The sequence below is a fragment of the Chionomys nivalis genome, chromosome 14, assembly GCF_950005125.1.
Source record: "Chionomys nivalis chromosome 14, mChiNiv1.1, whole genome shotgun sequence".
Classification (NCBI taxonomy): domain Eukaryota; kingdom Metazoa; phylum Chordata; class Mammalia; order Rodentia; family Cricetidae; genus Chionomys; species Chionomys nivalis.
The window spans coordinates 40,119,046-40,143,519 of NC_080099.1; the positions used below are offsets into that span (position 1 = coordinate 40,119,046).

The 24,474-nt window shown below is 42.9% G+C and overlaps 1 protein-coding gene across 4 annotated transcripts in view; it reads left to right on the forward strand.

Annotated features, from left to right (window-relative positions):
* The window catches only part of Ppp2r2b (protein phosphatase 2 regulatory subunit Bbeta), a 401,170-nt gene extending 382,701 nt beyond the window's left edge, over positions 1-18,469 (forward strand). For all 4 annotated transcript variants that reach the window (XM_057788682.1, XM_057788684.1, XM_057788683.1 and 1 more), the window contains 3 exons: positions 2,367-2,536; positions 14,916-15,007; positions 17,757-18,469. In XM_057788682.1, coding sequence (XP_057644665.1) covers positions 2,367-2,536; positions 14,916-15,007; positions 17,757-18,036 — 542 coding nt within the window. In that variant the 3' untranslated portion in view covers positions 18,037-18,469. The remainder of the gene's footprint in view (positions 1-2,366; positions 2,537-14,915; positions 15,008-17,756) is intronic.
* Positions 18,470-24,474: the final 6,005 nt, after the last annotated feature.

The window sequence follows — 24,474 nt, forward strand, 5'->3', positions numbered from 1 at the left end:
TATTGATCACTAGTTCCTAAATAAGGACACGGAGACTTCTTATTAATTATGAAAACTCAGTCTTAGCTTAGGCTTGTTTCTAGCTAGCTCTTATAACTATAACTTAACCCATTTCTATTAATTTATGTGTTGCCACATGGCTCATGGCTTTTACCTCTCCTTCTGCATGTCCTACTTCCTCTGCATATCCCCTGGCATCTTCTCAGTACTTAGATTCAGCTCCTCCTCTTCTCTTTCTGCCCAGAAATCCTGCCTCACATTTTCCTGCCTAGCTATTAGGCATTTAGCTCTTCATTAAACCAATCAGTAGGTGCCTTGGCAAAGACACAGCTTCACAGAATACAAAGAGATTATTCCACAATACACTTATTCTCTGCCAGGCTGTGCAAGGCACCATGGGGCTGCAGTGTTCACTGAGGAACAATTATTTGTGGAATCATGAAGGGTGTGTAAAAAGTATATCACAAGAAACTAAACCACTGGACTTCACTGTTTCCCACGTCTGAATTCTCCAATGGTAAATATGGCCTCAATTCCCAATCTCTAGCCCATGTCTGGAAATGAGGACACTAAGCATATTAAGTACAGTAGGCACCAACTAAATCTTAAACCATTTCTCTCACTGTTCTCCGCTGGACAAAGGCTGATGCTGGCAACCCTAGGAGGTTCTTACCCTCTGGGGGAAACCTGTGGACCAATTCTCTCGTTGAGAAAAACTATTGGACTTGTCTTCCATGTAGTAAAAATGGCTGGCTGTGTCTCAGTCGGTAAAGCCTTTTCTCTCTAGAGGCATAACTGTTGCCTGCAGAGCTCCAAAGCAAAGTTGCCATCTGCCTCACTCCTTATGGAAATTGCCAGTTGTGTCCCCATTATGGGAAATAGTCTACCTTGTCTCCAAACGGAAGAGCCTGCCAGCTGTGCTTCTCCGTGAAAGGGAAGTCGGCAGAAGTGAGCAATGTAAAACCCGTGCGTGAGTCTGAGTCTACTCCTTCTTCATCACAAGAAAACCTTCACCTCATCTGTCAAGATCATCAAAGCCGAGGTGGTGGTGGCATTGGAATGAGACTTTTAAACCAAAGAGATGGTTGTGAAGTGATGGTCCAGAGATGACCTATTCCAGCAATGACACTGAATGAATAGACTCAAGGAGGTTGTGTTTTTTAATTATATGTATGTATCCATGTAACAATAATAAAGAAAGAGAGGAAAAATCATAGGCTAGAAACAGACCAGCCAGCAAGAAAGATCCTGAGAATCTAAAACTCCAAGTTTTAGATTTACATAGAAGGACACCAGAGGCACCTATGTCATCCAAACAAAGGGCAACCTGACCTTAGACCTGAGACAGTCTGGAGCTTTTCTGTATCACAATCCAAGACAAAATGAAAACACACATTGTCCTTGTACAAAAAGCTGTATGTAAAGATTCATAGTGCCATTGTTTGTATCAATGGGAACAGCTTGAATGTTTATCAACTTATCAGTGGATCAACAGAATCCTGCAATTCCATGCAGGGATTTAGCCATGCAAAGAACATGCTACAGCATAATGAACCTTGAAAATAGTATGGTATATTAAGTCTGGTACAAATGCCCTATGATCTGTGGTTGCATAATATGTGAAGTTACTAGCATAAAGAACCCAGAAAGTGGATTAATATTTACCTAGAATAATAGGAATGGGAAATAAAGGGGATTTGGGTCTTTTTTGAAAGGGAATTGATAGAAACATCTGAATTTAGATCATGGTATGATTCATAAATACATCATTATATATAAAACCACTAACTTTTGCATTATTGTTTCGAGTTATATAGATTACATGTTTTAGAAAAAAACTAGAAAATGTTTAAGCATGTGAAATGACTCCAAGTTCTCGGGGTATAGTTAAGTGGTCCTTGCCTAGCGTACCTAAGACTTTGCATTTGATTACTAACACCATGAAAAAATAGAGAAGAGACAGGGAAGAAAAGAGGAGAAATGAAAGGAAAATTTAAAAAGAGGATTCTAAGATGTCTTTGCATATGGGCATGCACATGACATCCAGGGGGGAACATGATCCAGATCTTGGGTTTTCAAACAGGCAGTGTCCCAGCAAGGAGAGTGTGAGACAGGTCCCATGCCAGTCCCTTGAAAACACAGTAATCCGCCAGTTCACCAGTTTGTTTGTTTGTTTTGTTTTGTTTTGTTTTTCTTTTTCTGTTTCCAGGGAGCTAACCCTGTTGGCAACTTCTTTATATTCTATAGACACCCGCCCTACATAGAAACTCTGATTTCACTGTTAGCTCTCTGTCGGGCTCAAACTTTAGAATCTGATCACAAGCCCGTGTCGTATTCATATTTTGCTTTTGTTTTATGTTCTACAGTTTTTGAAGAGCCGGAAGATCCGAGCAACAGATCGTTTTTCTCTGAAATTATCTCTTCAATTTCGGATGTGAAGTTCAGCCACAGTGGGAGGTATATCATGACCAGAGACTATCTGACCGTGAAAGTCTGGGATCTCAACATGGAAAATCGCCCCATCGAGACTTACCAGGTACAGAATACACCCTTTGTGGGCTTCTCCATCAGCCTCTGCCTGCTGATGTTTATGGTGCAGAGAGATAGAGGCTGTTCGTAGTGATGTGTTACATAAAAAACTACAGGCCACAAGTGCCGTAGGATTTAAGATAAGGATACATGTGGACTTGGACTAGTAACAGTTATATTCTGAAAATGTTGCATGGGGTGGGTACCATAGCTAGAGTGAGCAAGACAAGCATGGCCTTGCTCTCATGAAGCTCTCTGGTGAAGAAGCTGACTGGTAAACAAGGAACTCACTGCATTTGAACAAGAGATGCTGCTGAGGCCAGGGGAACCCAAGGTAGGGAGGGAAACCTTGCAGGGTGTAGGGAGGGAAACCTTGCAGGGTAAGGAAGGTGAAGACAAAGCTATCATGAGTTGATTAGCAATGACATTTGCTTAGAAAAATACTATGGCAGCTGGGAGGTGTTGGTGCACGCCTTTAATTCCAGCACTCGGGAGGCAGAGGCAGGCAGATGTCTGTGAGTTCGAGACCAAGTTGGTCTACAAGAGCTAGTTCCAGGAAAGGCTCCAAAGCCACAGAGAAACTCTGTCTTGAAAAATATATAAATAAATTATATATATATATATATAATAAATAGAAAAAAAGAAAGGAAGGAAAAGAGAGACAGACAGACAGACAGACAGACAGACCGACAGACAGACCATGGCCAAAGACCTGGAGTAAAGAGAACTGAGATTGAGAAAGTGTTCCTTGATTTGGAACAGGAGGGCAGAAAGCTGAGCCTGAAGACTAAAGTGGGGCCTGGTCTTATGACATCTGGTACTGAGAGCTCTACTTGTCTCTGGCTGGGTACAAGGAAATGGCATTGAAAACAATGGGTTCCACCTTATAGCATGACAAGCAGCCTGCAGGAAAGGAGATGGTGCTGATGTGAGCAGGATGATGGAACAACAGGGAGGATGGAGAGTCAGTGACATCTGCTTCCTTAGAGAATGTGGAAGGATGAGACGTCAAGGACTCTATGTCAGAAGTTCTTGCCTTAAGCACTGGGTAGAAGATGACAGAAACACTGATGGAGGAATTTAAAAAGCCAGGCAAGGGTCAAGGAGAAGATGAATCAAGGGGCAAAAATAGCTGCTTTTATTTTTATATTATCTCTAATTAGATAAAAAGAAATGAGGCAGGGAAAGGGGAGTCTAGGCAGACAGATTTGATTTATAATGTTTTGCTTGAGATACAATTCGTCTAGCACAGGATTCACTCATTTCGGAATATATAGCTCCCTGGCTTTCAGTAGAGGCACAGAATTGTAGAGCCATTACCAACTCCGGGACATTTTGTCACTGTGATTTTTGAACATTCTAGTTGCAGTGGGGAGGAAACCCTGTAGCAGAGACAAGTGAAAAGACAGGGAAAAATGGATTTTAAAGTTTTTACACAATCTGTCTTAGGGTTTCTGTTGTTGCAATGAAATACCATGACCAAAATGGGGAGAAAGGGGTTTATTTGGCTTATACTTCAGCATTGCTGTTCATTATTGAAGGAAGTCAAAACAGGAACCTGGAGGCAGGAGCTGATACAGAGACCAAGGAGTGGTGCTGCTTACTGGCTTGCTTCCCATGGCCTGCACAGCCTGCTTTCTTATAGAACCCAGGACCACCAGCCCAGGGATGGCCCTGCCCACCATGGTCTGCATCCCCCAACAATGATCATTAATTGAGAAAATGCCTTACTGCTGGACCTCACGGAGGCATTTCATCTCTGAGGCCCCTTCCTCTCTGTTGACTCTTGCATGTGTGAAGTTGACACAAAACCAGCTGGTATACAATCTTTGGCAAATGGGCAATAGCAGCTCAGGTGTTAGCAGCAGAGGTGCCCAGATTCCTGGTGTAGTTTCCAAGGTAAAATCATTAGGATCTGATGTGTGTTGTAAGAAGGAAAATGTTGGGAGCTATCCTATGGTTTAACCATCTTTAACCACGAGAAAAGTGGAGCTGCCTTTTGACTTAGATGAGGAGATTGAGAGTTTTGTTTTGAACATGTCAAGCTAAAGAAACACAAACAGATGGGAGTTAAACAGCCCAGTGCAAGTACATAGGAGGTCTTCAAAGCCATAGAACTATAAAGAAGAAGGCCCCTGGGCAGTAAGCACATTTGAAGAAAAAACTAGGGCCTGATCTTGGGGCCTGGGTTTTTCAGATTGAACACAGGGAGATGACTTGGCATAGGAGACTGAGGGGAAGGGGGAAGAGAAGCAGAAGGGAAACTCAGAGGTGTCTTCAAGAGGCCAAGTGGATGAAATCCCAGGGTGGAAAAAGCCACCAACAAACAAAACAGGTTAGGGGCTTAGTCTTGAACACTGACTTAGACATGCAGAGGTTACCAGTACCCTAACAGAGGAGTATGTGGGACAGGGAGGCTGAGTATCTGGTTAGATGACCTCAAGGGACTGTGCAAAGAGGAGGTGAGCTTAGATGCCAGCTACTCTCGACAGATTTTATCTCGAATGAAAGCAGAGAATGAGTTAGTGGGTGGAATGTGGGATACAGGCAGAAGGAAGTTACAGTGTGTTTGTTGTTGACCGGGATGAACAGTACAGGGACAACTGAGGGAGCTGAGTGCCTTAAGGGACACAGGAAGGGATGGAGCACAGTGAAGAACTGACCTAAGGGCTGTGGGTAGTCATCTGTCAAAGGAAGGAGGGCAGTGTACAGAGGTCAAGACACAGGGGCTGATAAATTGCATGCTAGGAACATCCACATTTTCTTACTTCTATTTTCTCAGTAAAGTGAGCAAGGTCATCTGTTCAATAAGGAGAAGATACTTAAAATGTTCATTTAACAGAGGGAGATGCTATAAGGTTACTCACGGATCAGTGTGAGGTCTATGTTGTTCATTCAACCCTTAGAACCAAGGAATATAACTTGGTTGGTAGAGTACTTGCCTAGCATGCAAAAAGCCCTCCGTCCATTCCCCAGGAATGTATAAACAGGGCAGGGTGGGACACACCTGTAATCCCAGCATGCAGGAAGTGGAGGCAGGAGAATCAGTTCAAAGACATCCTTAGCCTGGGATGCATGAAAACTTATCGCAAAAAAAAATTATTTCTGATAAAATAAAACAAATATATGTGATCGTGTCTTCCAATCACATTCACCTGCTTGGCACAAGCAGCAGAAGGAGTTAACCCAGTGGTGCAGTTTTAAAGGAGTAGAATTGAAAGAGAGAGGTTTGTTGAACTTGCACATTATGAGCAAAGTTGCCATGACAGATACCAACCCTAAGGAGCTAAGGATGAACAAAGCGCTTGGGTCAATGATCTTCAAGAACTGACGGAATCAAGGTACTGTGAACTAAAAAGAAAGGAAGTAGCAATAGATGTAGACTTGCTCATTAAATACTGTTGTAGTCATATGACAGTGGGGGCAGGGAAGGAAAATTATTGAATATGATGGACCCAGTAGTTAATAGCCAGGTGTCTGAGTCACTAAAAATGATGGCAGAAAGAATGGGAAAGAGAGGGGTACTCAAAAGAGAGAGAGAAGGAGGTACTCAAGTTGCTTCAAGGAATGACTCTGTGCTTTTGATGATGTGGATAGCAAGAAACTGAATTTGAATGTGTGACATCAAAGGAATTGAGAATAAGACAGGAACAGTAGTCATGAGCAACAGGGCACTCCATTTGAGCATGTGGGCTTGAGAGCAAAACCCCACATCATCCTGAAGTACTGAAGGCGGTGTCTTCAGAGACACGAGCAGGAAGGAAAGAGTAGCACACAGAGTACCACCGAAACCAACCATACTAGAATGGTATCTTCCTAGAGTGGTCACTCTAGGTGGGCATCCGCTGGACTACTCCATGTTCAATGTTGTGTAGGTGTTGTCTTCAATAGAGCCTTGCCATCAGTTTGTGGATACCAACCTATAGCCTTGGCAATAGCCTGGGTTGTTTGGGGTTTCTCATGGGATCCCTTTGATCGACAACCCAATTAGATGTGTCCTGTCCCTGGTATTAGAAGTTTCATTTGATGATAAGAGATATCGAGTTGGGGCTCTGTCTCCATTATTTGGGGATTTGGGGATTCCTTTTAGATCACCTTCTACTATATTAGACTTCCATAATGCCATTCAAATGGTCTTTAATTTTAGTTCTCTCCCCCCATACTACCTCCCTTATTCCTGTCTTCCCTCCCCCTCCCTACTTGGTCGTCCCATTCCAGTCACACCCATCCTTCCACCCATAACTATTCTATTTCCCTTTCCTAGGAAGGTTGATCCCTACCCCCAGTCCCTTACTCTATACCTAGCCTTCGGTTCTATGAACTGTAGCTTGCTTATCATTGACTTAACAGCTAACATCCACATATAAGCAAATACGTAGTATATTTGTCTTTCTGAGTCTGTGTTACCTCAGTCAGAATTTTTTTTTCTAATCCCATCCATCTACGAACAAGTTTCATGATTTAACGTTGTTTTTTTTTTTTAATTTTTCGAGAAAGGGTTTCTCCGTAGCTTTTTTGGTTCCTGTCCTGGAACTAGCTCTTATAGACCAGGCTGGCCTCGAACTCACAGAGATCCGCCTGCCTCTGCCTCCCGAGTGCTGGGATTAAAGGCGTGCGCCACCACCACCTGGCCAATTTAACGTTTTTTAACAGCAGAGTAATACTCCATTGTGCAAATGTGCTACATTTTCTTTATTCATTCTTCTATTGAGAGGTATCTTGTAGTTTCCAGTGTTTGGCTTTTATGAATAGAGCATCAATGAACATGGCATCCTTGGGTATATATGCCCAAGAGTAGTATGGCTGGATCTTGAGGTAGATCAATTCTGATCTTCTGAAGAACCTCCACACTGGTTTCCATAGTGTTTATACAAGTTCTAAGTCCCATCAGCAATGGAGGAGTGTTCCCCTTTCTGTACTTGCTCTACAGCTTAAGCTGTCATTTCTTTTATTGGTCTTAGTCCTTCTGACAGGTGTAGGATGAAATCTCAAAGTGGTTTGGATTTACATATTCCCGATGACAAAAGATCTTTAACATATCTTTGTTTCTCAGTCATTTGCATTTCCTCTTTTGAGAATTTTCTATGATGATTTGTACCCCATTTTTAATTAGGCTCTTTTTTAATATCAAGTTTAAGTTCTTTGTATATTTTTGATATTAGGTCTCGATCAGATGTGTAGTTGGTAAAATCTTTTCCCATTTTGTAGACTGCTGCTTCATCCTTAAGGTTGGTGTCCCTTGCCATGCAGAAGCTTCTCAGTTTTATGGGACCATACTTATTAATTCTGCTAGCAATGTTCTGCTCAAAAAACCTTTTCCTGTGCCAACGAGTTGAAAACCATGCCCCACTTCCTCTTGTATCACGTTCAGTGTACCTGGTTTTATGTTGATGTCTCTGATCAATTTTGGAGTTGAGTTTTGTGCAGGGTGATAAATATGAATCTATTTGGATTCTTTTACATACAGCCATCTAATGTGATCAGGTCAATTTTTTGAAGATGCTTTTTTCAAGTGTGCATTTCTGACTTCTTTATTTAAAAAAAAATCAAGTGACCATAGATTATGTATAGATTTATGTCTGGGTCTTCAATTCCATTGATCAACATATCTGTTTTTGTGCTAAATCATGCTGTTTTTATCACTACAGCTCTGTAGTACAACTTGAGGTTGGGGATAGTGATAGTTCCACTAGTTCTTTTATTATTCAGGGTTGTTTTTAGCTATCCTGGACTTTCTGTGTTTCTACATGAAGCTGAAAATTGTTCTTTCAAGGTCTGTAAAGAATTGCATTGGAATTTTGATGGTGATTGCATTGGAGCTATATATTGCTGTTAGTAGGATGACCATTTTTTCTGATTAATCCTATCAATCCATGAGCATGGGAAAATGTTTCATTTTCTTCTACTATTTTTAATTTCTTTTTTCAGTGTCTCAAGTCTTTGTCTTGCTTGGGTAGAGTTACCCCAAAATGTTTTATATTTTTTGAGGCTATTGTGAAGGGTATTGTTTCCCTGGTTTCTTTCTCAATCCCTTTCTCATTTGTCTATATGAGGGCTACTGATTTGTGAGTTAATTTCGTACCCTACTACTTTGCTGAAAGAACTTGTCAGCTATAGGAGCTACATGGTGAAAAATTTAGGGTCACATAAGTATACTATCATATCATCTGCAAATAAAGATACTTTGACTTGTTCTCTTCCAATTTGTGTCCCCTTGATCTCCTTCAGTAGTATTGTAGCTCTAGGTAAGACTTCAAATACTATATGAATAGGTATGGAGAGAGTGGACAGCTTTGTCTTGTTTCTGATTTCAGTGGAATTATTCTTTGTTTCTCTCCCTTTAAGTTGGTGTTTGGCTATGGGTTTGTTGTAAACTGCCTTTATTATATCAAAGTATTTCCCTTGTATGCCTAATCTCTCCAAGACTTTTAGAATGAAGGGGTGTTGAATTCTGCCAAAGGCCTTTTCTGCATCTAATGAGATGATCATGTGGTTTTTGTCTTTCAGTTTGTTTATGTGGTAGGTTACATTTTCTGATTTTTATTTGGTGAACCATTCCTGCAAATCTGGGGTGAAGCCTGTTTGATCATGGTGGATAATCGTTTTGATGTGTTCTTGGATTCAGTTTGCAAGTATTTTACTGAAAATATTTGCATCCATGTTCATAAGAAAAATCAGTCTGTAATTCTCTTTCTTTGTTGAGTCTTTATATGGTTTTGGTATCAGGGTGGCTGTGGCCTCATAAAATGAATTTGGCAATGTTCCTTATGTTTCTATTTTGTGGGATAATTTGAAGAGTTTGGTATTAATTCTTCTTTGAAAGTCTGGTAGAATTCTGCACTAAAGCCATCTGGCCCTGGGCCTTCTTTGGTTGGGAGACTTTTAATGACTGCTTCCATTTCACTAGGGGTAATAGGTCTGTTTAAATTGTTTATCTGATCTTGATTTAATTTTGGTAGGTGATATGTATCAAAAGAAAATATCTAACAGGCAGTGGTGGCCTACACCTTTAATTCCAGAACTTGGGAGGCAGAGGCAAATGGAGTTCAAGGCAATCCTGGTCTACAAATTTAGTTCCTGGACAGCTAGGTCTATTACACAGATAAACCCTGTCTCAAGAAATAAAAAAAGAAAGGAAGGAAAAGAAGGAAGGAAGGAAGGAAGGAAGGAAGGAAGGAAGGAAGGAAGGAAGGAAGGAAGAAAAGAAAAGTATCCATTTCTTTTAGATTTTCCAACTTGATGGAGTTCAGGTTTAAAATATGTCCTTATAATTAATTTTCTGGATTTCCTCAGTGTCTGTTGTACGCCCCCCTTTTCATTTCTAGTTTTGTTAATTTGGATATTCTCCCTGCTCTGTGGTTATTTGTTTCTATTTTATTGACTTCTTCCTTAAGTTGATTAATTCTTGCCATCTACTCCTTTTGGGTGAGGGTTCTTTCTTCTAGAACTTTCAGGTACTGTTAGTATAAGATCGCTCGGATTTTTTTTTGTTTGTTTGTTTTTATTTTTCGAGACAAGGTTTCTCTGTGAAACTGATCTGACTGTCCTGGAACTTGCTTTGTAGACCAGGCTGCTCTCAAACTCAGAGATTCACCTACCTCTGCCTCCCAATTGCTGGGATTAAAGATGTATGCCACCACTGCCTGGCACACTCCAGTTTTTTTAATGTGGGTCCTTAGCACCATGAACTTGCCTCTGAGACCTGCCTTCATTGTACCGCTTAAGTTTGGTATGTTGTGTTTTCATTTTCACTCAATTCTCAAAAGTTTTAATTTCTTTGTTAATTCTGTCTTGACCCATTTTTCATTGAATGTAGTGAGATGTTCCATTCCATGAGACTGTAAGCTTTTTGTTGTTTCTGTAGTTGTTGATATCCAGCTTTATTTAATCCATGGTGGGTAGGCAGGATGCAAGATACTATTTCAACTTTTTTTTTTTTTATCTGTTGAGACTTGCTTTGTGTCCGAGTATGTGGTCAGTTTTAGAGAAAGTTCTATGAGGTGCTGGAAAGACGTATATTCTTTTGTGTTTAGGTAAAATGTTCTATAAACATCTGTTAGATCCATTTGGTTTATGGCATAAATTAGCTCCAGCATTTCTCTGTTTATTTTTTGCATGACCTGTATACTGGCAAGAGTGAGGCAGTGATGTCACCCACTGTCAGCATGTGAGGGCTGAGTGTAATTTAAGCTGTAATAGTGTTTCTTTTATGACTTAGGTGCCATTGTTTGCTGCATAAATATAAAGAATTGCGGTGTCCTCTTGAATTTTTTCTTTGATGAGTATGTAGTGTCCTTCCCCATCTACTCTGATTAGTTTTGGCTTGAAGCCTATTTTGTCAGATATTAAAGTGCTTACACCAGCTTGTTTCTTAGTTCCATTTGCTTTGAATATCATTCTCCATCCTTTTACCCTGAGACGATATCTATCTAACTCAAGGTGATCTTTGATGTTAAAGTGTATTTCTTGGCAGCAGCAGCAGCAGGATGAGTCCTGTTTTTACATGCATTCTGTTGGTCTTTTTATTGGGGAATTGATGTTTTTGATGTTGTTATCAATGAGCAGTGTTCATTGATTACTGTTTATTTTTGTTGTGGTAGTGCTCCCCTTTTGGTTTGCTGATCTGGGATTATTTATTCGCGATGTTGTGTGTTATGTGTGTGTGTGTGTGTGTGTTTGTGTGTATGTGTGTTTAACCTTTTCAGGCTGAAGTTTTCCTTCTAACATTCTCTGGAGCAATGAATATGTAGATAGATACTGTTAAAATTTGCTTTTCTCATGGAATGTTCTTCTCCATCTATGGTGATTAAAAATTCTGTTAGGTATAGTAATCCAGGTTTGCCCTTGTGGTCTCAAATCTGTAGAATGTCATCTGTCCAGGTCCTTCTGGCTTTTAGAGTCTCCATCGAAAGGTCAGCTGTCATTCTAATAGGTCTGCCTTTATGTGTTACTTTTTCCCTTGCAAGTTTTCATCTTCTTTCTTTGTTCTATACACTTAGTGTCTTGATTATTATCTGCTGAGAGAATTTCTTTTTGGTCCAGTCTATTTGGTTTCCTGTACCTTGATCTGCATCTTCTTTAGATTGGGGACATTTTCTTCTATAGTTTTATTGAAAGTCTCTCCTGTGACATTGACCTTGGTTTTTGTCTCCTTCCTTTATTCCTGTTGTTCACAGATTTGATCTTTTCACAGTGCCCCAGATTCCCTGGATGTTCTGTGCCTGGAGTCTTCTAGCTTTAACATTTTCTTTGACCAAGGTATCGATTTCTTTTATCTTCAATGCCTGGGGTTCTCTCTTCCACCACTTGTATTCTGTTGGTGAGGCTTGCCCCTGAGGTTCCCCTTTGAGTTCCTAGATTTTTTGTTTCTAGATTTGCCACAGTTTGGGTTTCGGTTTCCTTTGATTTTATTTCCACTTTCAGGTCTTGAACTATTTTTATTCATTTCCTTCCACTGTTTGGGTTTTCATAGTTTTCCTTAAGGGATTTATTTATTTCCTCTTTAAGGACCTCTATCATATTTAATTTTATTTTGTGCTTCAGCTATGTTGGATTTCTTAGGGACTATTGCAGTAGGGTTGCAGGGTTCTCGTGGAGACTTTGCCCTGGGAGTAATGTTTTCACACTGGTATCCAGGCATCTGAGTTTGGAATGACTGTAATTCTAAGGTGCTAGTTTCTGTTCCTGTCTTTGTTGGGTACTTTGTTTCTTGATTTATGTTGCCTTCTCTGGTTCTTAGGACAGTGTTCTTAGGCTGTGTGTTACCTGGTATAGAGTGTTTCTGGGATCCTGCCAGGTGTAGTCACTGGGGTTCTAGCTACAGTGTTTTTCTAGGTGTTAAGAGCTGACCTTTAGTAATAAGAATAGGCTAGAAGGGCGTCCACAGGAAGGAGAAAGCAAGGTGTTTCACCAGTATCTGCTTTACCGCCTTTTAATGGGGGCATAAAGTGAGACCAGACCACAGCAGGTGTTCTGCTACAGAGCTGGGGCTGAGACTGGGGGATTGCATTTGGAGAAGAAGAGAAAGGAGGGAAGATCTGCAGTTAGCCTGTTTCCCTGGGAGGTGTGGCCCATGGCTTCCCAGGGAATCCTAAAGTTGTGTGACCTGGGACCAAAGGGTGAGTTGGGGAAGGGGGGATGTGGTGGAAAGAGATCTGCTTGATCCTCTGGAGATCTGAGAGGAAGGGCAGGCTGCAGCAGATGATTTGCTACAGAGCTGGGGATGAGACTGGGGTAGGGTTTGGAAGAGAGGAGGGTGAGGTGAAGATCTGCAGTTAGCCTATCTGCTTTTCTGCCCAGTTAATTTTTGTATGAAGGCATAATATTAGAATAGCAATACCTGCTTGGCTTGCTTGCTGGTTCCATTTATTTGGAATACTTTTCTCTATCCTTTCTCTGTAGACTTCCATATCTTTAAAGTTGCATTTCTTATAGACAGAAAGATTGATTGCTTCTGTTTTCTAATCCATTTAGCCAAAGTGTCTTTTAATTGAAATATTAGGGTCATTAATATTTAAGTTATCATTGAAAGGTTGTGTTAATTATAGTCTGTGTGTGTGTGTGTGTGTATTTTGTTTTGCTGTTTGTGTTCTTAATCATACTTCATTTTCTCTCTAGAGTCATTTGGCTATTCTTATTCCTCAGAGGGCTGGCTTAGTGGGCATGAATTCTTTTAGTTTGTATGTACCATAGGAAGCTTTCATCTCTCTCTCTCAACTATAGCTGATATTTTGGCTGGGTCCAGTCATCAAAGTTAGCCTCCATTACCATTTTGAATTTGAAGTTCATGGCTCTTCTGACTTTCCAGGTTTCTATCAGCTATTATTCTGATAGATTGTCTTTTATATATTACTTCTGGGGTTTTTATTCTCTCGCAACTTTCATTCTCTTCCTTTGTGCTATATACTTAGTGTTTTATCTATGTTATGGCATGGGGAGCTCTTCTTCTGTTGCTGTTCTGTATGTTTCCTGTATCTATATGGGTATATTTTTCCTTAGGGGAGATTTTCTTCTGTAAGCTTTAAGATCTGGTCTGTGCCAACAACGTGAGATTCTTCTCTCTCATCTATGCCTATAGTTCAAAGATTTGATCTTTTCATAGTGTCCCACTGTTCCTGTATAGTCCTTTTCTGTGTGAATTTTAATCTTTCATGTTCTTTGTTTGTGTGATCTAATTCCTCTACTTAATCTTTGAGATCTGATATTTTTTTATCTTCTATCTAAAAGGCTTTCCCCTGAGTTTTCTAATTGAGAGTCTGAATATTTTTTCACCTCTACCTTCATTTTAGCTTGAGTTATCAGTGTTTCTCTTTCATTAAGGGATTCAGTTTTCAAATCAAGGGCTTTCTCTGTCTCATCAGGAGGACTTCAGCAGGTCAGGAACCTTCTTTGACTCAGTTTTCTGCTCCACCCCACAGGGTTGCTCTGCTCCACCCCACAGGGTTGCTCTGTGTCCTATCAGAAGATCTCAGACCCCACTAGATTTTAGCAGCTGCCCTTGCCCTAGTCTGAGCCATCATCAGTGAAGCAAACGCCAGACTCTTGCCCTTGGCCTTCTGCTCTTACCCTTCATTGGAACATGCAGATTTGGTGGCCCTTCCTGTGATGTCCTTCTTCCCCTTGCTCAGGATCTGCTTACTCACCATAGGTCTGTCACACTCCTTCCCGGACTTGAACCTGTGGCCCTTCATGCATGCTCTTCCCTAAAGTCAGAAAGCCTTACCTCTAGATGTCATTCAGACTCATTCACTCTCCGCAGAGGCTGTGTATTACCTCATCACATGTAACCTTGTGTCCTCATCCTACAAAAAATAATGTCCCTCATCTCTCAGTGCCCTTCTCCACACTTCCATGTTCTGTGATTTTAGCACTGTCCAAAGCTTCTCATGGTTCTATTCCATTCTATGGTCTCTTTCCCAGAGCAGACTTGTAATGAGCAGCCGTGTATCAAAAGCCTAAATGAATACTAGTCTCTAACACCTAATGACCTTAATCCAAATCCCCAGAGCCCACATCTAAGTGAAAAGAGAAACCTAATTCCACAAAGCTGTCCTCTGCCTGCCACATGTACACATGCCTGCACACACACATCATGCAGGCATGCACCAACAACAATAAAACAAAACATAGTACTACCACGTACAGGTTCCTGCATTATGCCACTATCTATCCAAGCAACCTTCCTCAGTCCACACTGGCGTAAGAGAAGCTCACTGATGCAGGCTTTCCTCCTAGAGACAGGGCCCTGAGCCTGCATTCAATGCAGAGCCACCTGCTGCAATGCCAGAGGGCACACGGAGGGGTTGAACAGCTCACGTCACCACGTCAGTGTTCACGGGACTCCGCCCCTCTTATGCTGATGCCATGTTCTTGATGTTTCCTCTCAGGTTCACGACTACCTCCGCAGCAAGTTGTGCTCCCTCTACGAAAATGACTGCATTTTTGATAAATTTGAGTGTGTATGGAATGGGTCAGACAGGTAAGAAACGTTTGTGTTTGGGCTGAGAGTCTTTCCTTGAGGAGCCTTTGGACGATTTGCCCTAAATGGGGTGCATCCAAACGGAGTTCAGTACAGACCCCAAGACCTGGCCAGGATACATTATGCGGGCCATGAACCAGAGTCTGTGGCCAAGCCTGTAAAGAGAAGGATGCGGTGAGGCCCCAAGTTCATTTCAGACCTGGTGGAGATGACAGTTCAGTGTCAACAAGAAAATGGTGTCTTTGACATGCAAGGCACCCGAAAGCTAGGGCCGGATGCCTACTCAAGACCCCTGGTAAAACACCACGAAATCCTCCCCTGCATAACTCTGGTTACTAGACCTATCCCCTGGAAGCTGCTAGAGCAGACCTGACTGAAGGCTGTAGTGCTTCATTAACAGAATCCGAGCCAATCTCATTTATCACATTCCTTCAGAGTGATTTATTAGTGTTTTAAGGCCCTTGATTTCTACAATACTTCATATCACCTCCCAATAGTTCATTTTCAGTCTGACAAATACAGATGATTCTCTGACTAGCTGTAAACTAGATGCAGGCTGCTGGGGCTCACTTAGCTCCTTGATGAAGGTGGCATAGCATTCAATAGCGTGGGACTTTTGCACAGCAGGCCATTCTGCGATTCCAGCTCCAAGTCAGTGCCGTGGTCTCTGACTATCTTGCCCTCTTCCCAAACCACCACCGAATCTTCTTCTGTAGAATTCAACTGTACGAGATGTAGTAAACATGTAGCGAAGGACCCGGGTTGCAACTATCCAGTTTATTACAGGATAAGAGAGCAAAGCGGCTGAACCATATGAACCAGAGTCCCCAGGGAAAGAAGTCAGCCCGTTCCTTTACCACTAGTCTTTGTTAGTTGATAGAATTCACACAACTGTTGTTATTCCATTTCGCCCCTCATTAACATAGATTCATAACCAATGACGACTAGGTGTCTATGCACAAGACATTTTTACACACATCTTCTTACCCCAGCCACAATCCAGCAAGGTTGTTTCCATCATCTCTATTTCCCAGTTGAAGAAGCGAAGAGCTGGGGAATCAGAGAATTGGTGCGATGGCCCAACCTCAAACATTAGCAAGCAGTAATTACGACTTTGAGTCCTGAGATCAGTTCTTCCATATCAAAACTGGGAATTTTGTTCAGGGTTCAGATAAAGTTAAGATATTTAAGGGTAAAACATATTCCTTTTGACTTGCCTAAAAGTAAGTTAGATCTTGATAGAGAAGTGAACATCAGTGTCCCAGAAGCTGCAGAATCATGTGGCTAGGTACTTACACCCTGTGGCCTTGCACACATGCATTCTGTGTTTGTCACACTCGTTGTCAGTGTGCACACCTTCATCTCCCCCGAACCTGCCTTGCATGAGCTACTGAAAGCTGTGCTTGTGGAGGTTGAGCCCCCTGTATCCGTATCCCCATGACAGTTCACTGGATCACCCAGACAGATACCCCTTTACCATAGCATCCCTTTATTTGGCCAGTGAAACAAAATTCAACCTTTGATTAATCTGCAGTTGATGAAGTTCCCAAAGCAAGCCAGCCCTTACCAGTTTTTTTTTTCCTCCACCAAAACACCGATGACACCAGGCATTCCTTCCCAAACACAATCTGTCAGCCTCTTTGGGGTGCCACCATGAGACGGTACACACGGAGTACAGGTGGCACTATACCTCCCCACTGCCTGCCACCTATCTGAAATGCCAGCTGTAAAGATTCAGTACCCTGTTGCTGGAAGGTCTTCGGCCTTCACTACTCTCCCACTCAATCATAGACATCCCCGAGGACAGAGAGATTGCAAAAACAATGCTTTCCTCCAAGTTTAGATTTAGGGTGGTCAAATCTGTTTATGGTCTTTCCAGGTAAGATCATGGCATCCATTTTCTGGACACATTTTCTGAAACACCAGATTATAGAGCTGGCTCCTAAAAGGAGAGAGGCCACCCTGTGGTGGTCACTGCTTCAGTACTGACAAGCTAAGTTCCCTGAGCTCAGACAGCCCAGAAATTCAAAGACAACAATTGTGTATCAAACATGGAGAATAGTTTGCTGATTCCAGGTGTTCCTGCTTACACCTCCTCATTGTGGCCTCCTGTCTTGGGGTTTCTGGTACTGTAAAGAGACACCATGGCCATAGCAACTCTTATAAAGGGAAACATTTATCTGAAGTGGTGGCTTACGGTTTCAGAGGTTCAGTCCATTATCATCATGGCTGGGAGGCAAACATGGTGCTGGGGAAGTCTACATCTTGATCCAAAGGCACCAGGAAGTAAAGGAGACACTGGACTACCAGAATCTTGAGCATATATGAGACTTCAAAGCTCACCTCCACAGTGACACACTTCCTCCAGCAAGACCACCCCTACTCCAACAAGGTCACACCTCCTAATAGTGCCACTCCTTTGGGGGTCATTTTCTTTCAAACCACCACACCTTAACGTTAATGGAAAGTCAATAACCCTAGAATCATAACAACTGGACCATATTAGTGACCCAAGAACAGAAAGTCTCTATGGAATAAAAATAAGTAATACTGATGGTTATCTCAACCTAAGCCCAGTCAAAGAGCTTGGCACTTTTAATGACTCAAAAAGACGTCAGTGCTCTCAGTTTAGCCCTCTGGTCCCTGTGAGTTGAGATGTCCATGCTAAGCCTCCTTGGCTCCTGAAAGATGCTCTGGGGATGTCTTGCCACCCTTCTCTGTCATACTCAGTCTCCCCTCTCCCCTGCAGTGTCATCATGACCGGCTCCTACAACAACTTCTTCAGGATGTTTGACCGCAACACCAAGCGTGATGTGACGCTTGAGGCCTCGAGGGAAAACAGCAAACCCCGGGCTATCCTCAAACCCCGAAAAGTGTGCGTCGGGGGCAAGCGAAGAAAAGACGAGATCAGTGTGGACAGTCTGGACTTTAGCAAAAAGATCCTGCATACAGCTTGGCATCCTTCAGAAAACATTATAGCAGTGGCGGCTACAAATAACTTATATATATTCCAGGACAAGGTTAACTAGGAGGACAAGCTATTACTTAGTCTCATACTGAATACTAGTCAAACGAGTTTTTAAATGTTTCTTTGGGTCTTCATTTGATGCATTGCATTTTATTTCCCTATGCATAAAACAATTGGAATAGGATTAAAAAGGAGTTCAATGTTCTCAGCTCCCCAATTCTAAGAAACTTTTGTCCAATTCGGTAGGCTCGGGCCACTTCTGTTTAGAACCGAGAGCTGCCAACTGGCACTAATTCTCCCATAGTCGACTTGAATTTCTGATGCATTCACTCATTGCCCAGTTTTCTCTGGTGGGTTCCGTGTTTTGTTTCTAGGTGTCTGCTCCGATAAAAATGAGATTGTCTGTAGTATTTAAGGCGAAGAGATAAGGTTTTTTTTTAATTAAAAGCAATTCCATTTGTTTGAAAAAATCAACAAAAAATAAACACTGTTTACTCTTAGAGAGTTTCTCTTTGTGAAAAATCAGGCCAAGCCAGTATATATCTCCCATGCCTTCCCACCCATTTCCTTTTAAACAGTCCCATTGAAGCCAGAGACTTATTTCATGAGGCTGAGAAAGCGGTACCAAATGGGAAGGGAAGGGACATCATGACACTGCTTTCTCTTTTGGTAAATGCCATAGAAACAGCCTGGGAATGTAATGGCCAAAGCACTACAAACACTTTAGGGAACTCAGAAAATCCTTTCTCCACAGGGCTTCCCAGAGTTTGCTTGGCAAGGCCAGCTGAGACCAGATCCCTTCCATTGCTTGTTACTCTTGCTTTTATTTTTGTTTCCTTTTAAATGGCTCCATCTAATCCCCGCCTCCGTGGTCCTTGGCTCTTTCCCTTCAACCTCTGCCAGAGGATTTGCCCATTGACTTCACAAGACTGTGCCCCGGTTGCTTGGTATCAGGAGGTCTCAAATGAAACAGTGAGGCATAACAGCAGCAGCCCCCCAAGAAAGGCTGGCCTGTTCTTGTGGGTGTATCCCTCCTGAGCAACCCCTCCTCTTCTCCAGAAACAGGCATCTATCAGTCCTCACTGTGTCTAAAACAAAAGCCGTAAAGATGCTGGTTTGTAAACCTAAGCACACATCTCTGAGATCACTTCAAACTCACCAAACTGGAAAAATAGACTTAAGAGCTCCCTCCTTACAAACAACAATGACATGGGGGGCTGTGGGGGGAGGTGGAATGGGCTTGGGACACAAACCATCATTGCCACCTTAGCCTTGTGTTCAAGTCACATTTCCTTACACTTAGCTTCCTCCAAGAACTAACTGTCGTGAAACATCAATTCTGACCGACAGTATTTGTTTTCATTATTAATCACAGTGGCTGGTTCATTCTTCTCTTGTGATGACGCAGTGTACCACTTATGAAAAGCCATTTCCATTAGCAAGTTCAAAAGTAAAGCATTTATACACTCAGAGAGGAAGTGTAGAAGGTGCTTGGGTATGTCCAAAAAGTGGGACCTAGGCTTCTATTTGTTGCTCTATTTTAACACATCTGCCCCCATTTTCATCTGATAGAAAGGAAATAACTTGAGGTGGGAGATTTTCACTACAAAAGAAATTCTCCTTCCGTTTCTAGATTTGTTAGAACTCCCAATATTTTAGTTCGCTTTGGAGGATGAAAAAAAAATAGAAGCATCATGTTGACTCAATTTCTAAGCTGTTGTCTGTATGCTAACAGCTTTGTGGAGTGGAAATCACTATCTACTTAAGTCATAACGATTTTGTAAGATGCATCCCAATTTCAGGAGCCTTAAAACACAAGCCTTTGCCTCTCCACGCACATTAGGGTGATGATGTGACTTTCCTAATGTTTCTCAAGTTCTCTGCAATGCCAGCTGCACCTTGGGCATCTTTCAGGGCCACCAAGAAAGTTCCTAGGAAGGAAAGTGGATCCGCGAGAATTTCCTTGATGAGAAATTCCTCCAGCTCCTAAAGAACATTAATAGGTAGGAAGGACAAGTCACAGATGTTTGCCATCTTCTTGCCCTGCTCCCAACTCCTGGGGATCCCCCTCCTCTGACTATGCCAGGTGGGGTGTGTACAAATCATTTATAGCAAATTAAACACTAGCCTTCCTTTGTACTCTTGTTCATTACACATGTTTCTTAGTCACCTTTCTTCAGAAGCATGCTCTCCTCCTCCAAAGGACAAACATCCCTGAAATGTTGGTCTGCTGTGCTGGTGTTTCTTTCTGATAGAAGCTACATTAACTGTTCGTATGTGAAACTTGTATGCACAAACCTCCTGAGTCACTTTGTGAGCCACCAAAGGTGGGCTTACTAAGTCCAAATAGCTGGCACAGTGGTTCTCCACTGATGGGTCGGGACCCCTTTGGGAGTCAAACAATGACCCTTTCACAGGGGTCACTAAGTCCATCAGAGAACACAGATATTTCCATACGGTTCGCAATAGTAGCAAAGTTACAGTTATGAAGTAGCAATGAAAATAATTGTATTGTTGGGGGTCACCACACCATAAGGGACTGTATTAAGTGGTTGCACTATAGGAAGGTTGAGGACCACCGAACAAGCATGACATGGATACCCTTGGAGGCATTAGCATATCTTGACGGTTTGCACATAATAGAGACATCATTGCTCCCCAGAACATATACATGAACATTTCGGTTCTGATCATCATTAAGAAGCTCACAGGCTCACTGAAGTCTGTGGGCTTCAACTACAAGCTCCCACACTGTCTAACAAACTCCCTACAGAGCGCAGCCTGTGATCTGGAGGTGGGTTAGAGACGTGCGAATGAGTTAGAGCACAGGGCCACCAGACTACTCCTTGCACATGGAAGGGAGTCTCAGACAAACTGCCAAAAAGACAAACACAGGAAAGGATGTCACTAGAGCAAGCCCTCAGGTGGCACTAACCACCATCTGTCACCACTTGCTGGCTCTTTGCCAGATACTGAGCAGTGACTCCTTTTCGTCTCCTTGAGCCCCAGGTAAGCTTTACTTAGCCAACCCAGATGACCTGAAAACCAGCCTGCTTTACTTTGAACAGTTTCTTTGGCTCCAAGGACCCTACACTAGATGAGGTAAGCACCATCAGATTAGGGCTGGAGGGCATCAGATCGATTAAGTAAAATGGAAGGCACGCCTTCCTGTGCTTAAGACAGCCATAATTTCTTATCCAAAGGAGGAAGAAAAGTCGCGAGAAATAAGAGTGACGTAAGCCGGCAACAAGGGGCAATGTGCCAGATAGAGAGGCAGTGGGATTTGCTTGTTTCTTAACAGCTTCAGGCCAGGCTCCTGCCCTTCCTCTTCTGCTGCTTAAAGCACAGCAGACCAGCCACACCAGCCATGCCCCCGGAAGATTACGAGAATGCTTTGCATGCTCACTTTGTTGCCTCCTCCCTCCACACACAACGCCATCAAATCCCACTTTGCAAATGGAGAATGACAGATTGTCCTCCTAGCCAAGGAGATCACCAGTGAGAGATGGATCTTGGGCTCCAACTCGGTGTGTCTGACTGAAACCGAGCTGTTAAAATCCTGGCTCAAATACAGACAAAACTAACGTTAACCAGCACTTCTCACGGGCCAGGCTTGGCTCTACAAATTACATATGCATTGCCTGGTGGTGGTGGTGCACGCCTTTAAACCCAGTACTTGGGAGGCAGACGCAGGCGCATCTCTGTGAGTTTGAGGCCAGCCTGGTCTATAAGAGCTAGTTTCAGGACAGATAGAACTGTTGCACAGAAAAATCCTGTCTCAAAAAAAAAGGAAGGAAGGAAGGAAGGAAGGAAGGAAGGAAGGAAGGAAGGAAGGAAGGAAGGAAGGAAGGAAGGAAGGAAGGAAGGAAAAGGAAAAGAGAGAGAGAGAGAGAGAGAGAGAGAGAGAGAGAGAGAGAGAGAAAGAAAGAAAGAAAGAAAGAAAGAAAGAAAGAAAGAAAGAAAGAAAGAGAAAGAGAGAAATGGTATTTCTGTGGCTAAATGTATCTGGACAGATTTGTTTACACCAATATCATAACCATGATCAATGTGTTACACTAGGACTTAAGAACGACGGGGGGGGGGGGGGGAATGACCACAGTGTCAGGACAACCACAATGGCACCTCGCAAGAAGAATCTGTCAACTCCTATAACCCTATGGGTGATGGGTAATGTGAGTCACCTTTGACCCATATACTGCTGTGTAGTGAGTGACTGAACTGTTACAGTAGAGGAAACAAACGATACTATGTAGCGAGTAACTGAACTGTTACAGTAGAGGAAACAAACGATACTATGTAGCAAGTGACTGAACTGTTATAGTGGAGGAAACAAACGATACTATGTAGCGAGTGACTGAACTGTTACAGTAGAGGAAACAAACGATACTATGTAGCAAGTGACTGAACTGTTATAGTGGAGGAAACAAACGATACTATGTAACGAGTGACTGAACTGTTACAGTAGGGGAAACAAATGACACTGTGTAGTGAGTGACTACTGAACTGTTACAGTAGAGGAAGCAAACGACAACGTTTACACACAAAAGACAAAACCAGGATGCTTGGTCTATGTTCTTATCCCCATCCTGCACTATATAGAAAGAGAAAGTATTGATTGGAAAGTCAGTCCTAACCATGAGCCTAAGTTCACCAACATCAGAGGTAGCCTGACAGCTTGTGAGTGGAAATCAGGAACCAGCTCTCGGGCAAAAGGATGGAGGTACTGAGACAGGCGAGACCCTGCCTCTGCTGGAGGTAACAAGCATGTAGGAGTTCTGAACACATCATCAGTGCATTTGTATAAGACAAGGCAGGGTGAAGGACGCACAGGAACTACAGAGGGACTGAATGATTAAAGTGATAAGATAAAGCTTACTCAGAATCTTTGATACCTAAGCAGCGTTTTGAGGCATGCCACCCAGCACCCAAACACCATACAGCACTTCAAATAGATGGAATGCCACAGAGAAGCTGAAGCAAAAGTGGGCGTGGTATGGCATGGGAGCAGGATACCAAGCTAACACTCCCCTTGTGCTACTAGAAATGCATTTTCAGTTCCCCAGAGCTAACCCGCCCCTCCTGGCTTTCGCTCATCCAGCAACAATGTTTTAACTGCTACTTGGGTTTGAACCTAGAGCCTCACACAGGCCACCCAAGCACTCCACTAAACTACCACACCCCTAGTCCCAGTTACAAATATTCCTCAAGCTCCACATCCAAGTATTTAAACATAATAGATGGGGGGAAAAGAAAAGCTCTATTTACCGAGCAGTCACCATGTGACTATGAAAATCACCGCAATCCCTCATGGGTAGAAACACATTGCCGTGGCGACTCAAAGACTTGTGTGACAGCCCAGAGACTAATCCAAGTCCGTCCTCCTCCAGATCCTGCATCTCTTCCTCCACAGTGATGGGTGATGTGTAGAGACCTTGGCTTATCCGTTCTTACCAATGAGAAGACTCAGAAACGGGCCACACTGTGGGCAAATACCGGTGTATGACGAGGAATAAGTGCAAAGTCCATACACTCCATGGGGTCTCCAACCTCCAGCTCTGACCCCAATGTTGATTATCCCCACCGCACCCCAGTTCAGATCTGCCACACTAGATAAACTACTGGGGCAGACCCAGTGGGGCCTATCACGTCTGCCTTCTCCTGACTTAAGAGACTGAAGACAGTGATTTTTGTGGGGCCAGGATAGCCACTGCTAGCCCTTCACCTTGTCACCAGCCCCTCTAAGTCACCCCTGGGATTCTTGGGTAGGCAGAGTCCCCCACGGCCACCATCTCTGACACCCCTAGCTATTGTTTTCACTCTAGGTAGGTGCATTTCTCCCAAAATGAACCTTAAGAGGAAAACCCAGAGGCCTCTGGGACCAGCCATCAATGTGGCGTTTTCTTGCCTTAGCTGGGTCATGATTTGCCCTTACAGCCAGAATGCTGTGGGACTCAATTTGTGGGTGTCAAGAATCTCAGACACTGGAGTTGAAGATGTCTACTTCAATGGCCAAAGAAAAAATGACATTTTGGAACTCTGAGCAGTCACTCATTCACTAAGTCTTTAATAGCTGATCAAACAACGCCTGACAAACACATGGCAGACTGATCTGTAAGGCAGTAGGGCTGGTCCCTGTCTACATACAACCCGTAGCACACGGGAAGGGACAACCTCGCAGGCAACAGTGGCAGCTCAAGGTCTTGGCTAAGCACCTCCGGGGGCAAGCCCACCAGCCTCTCTGCCTGCCTCCTTAGATGCAACCAGATCTCTACCATTGAAAAGCCGAACGACCGTGCCAAATGACGTCATTGCGCCCCAGTGCCCTTCCTAATAATAAACCGTGCTCTGTAAATTCAGTGTCAAAACTGAAAGATCTGGTACCCTCCAAGCTCACAGAAGGGTGCCTGGCCCACAGAGGCACTGTGTGAACGTGTATTCGTATGTCTCTGTTAGAACTACAAAGAACCACACCTGCCCTGCTGGGCAGAGCAGGTACGGA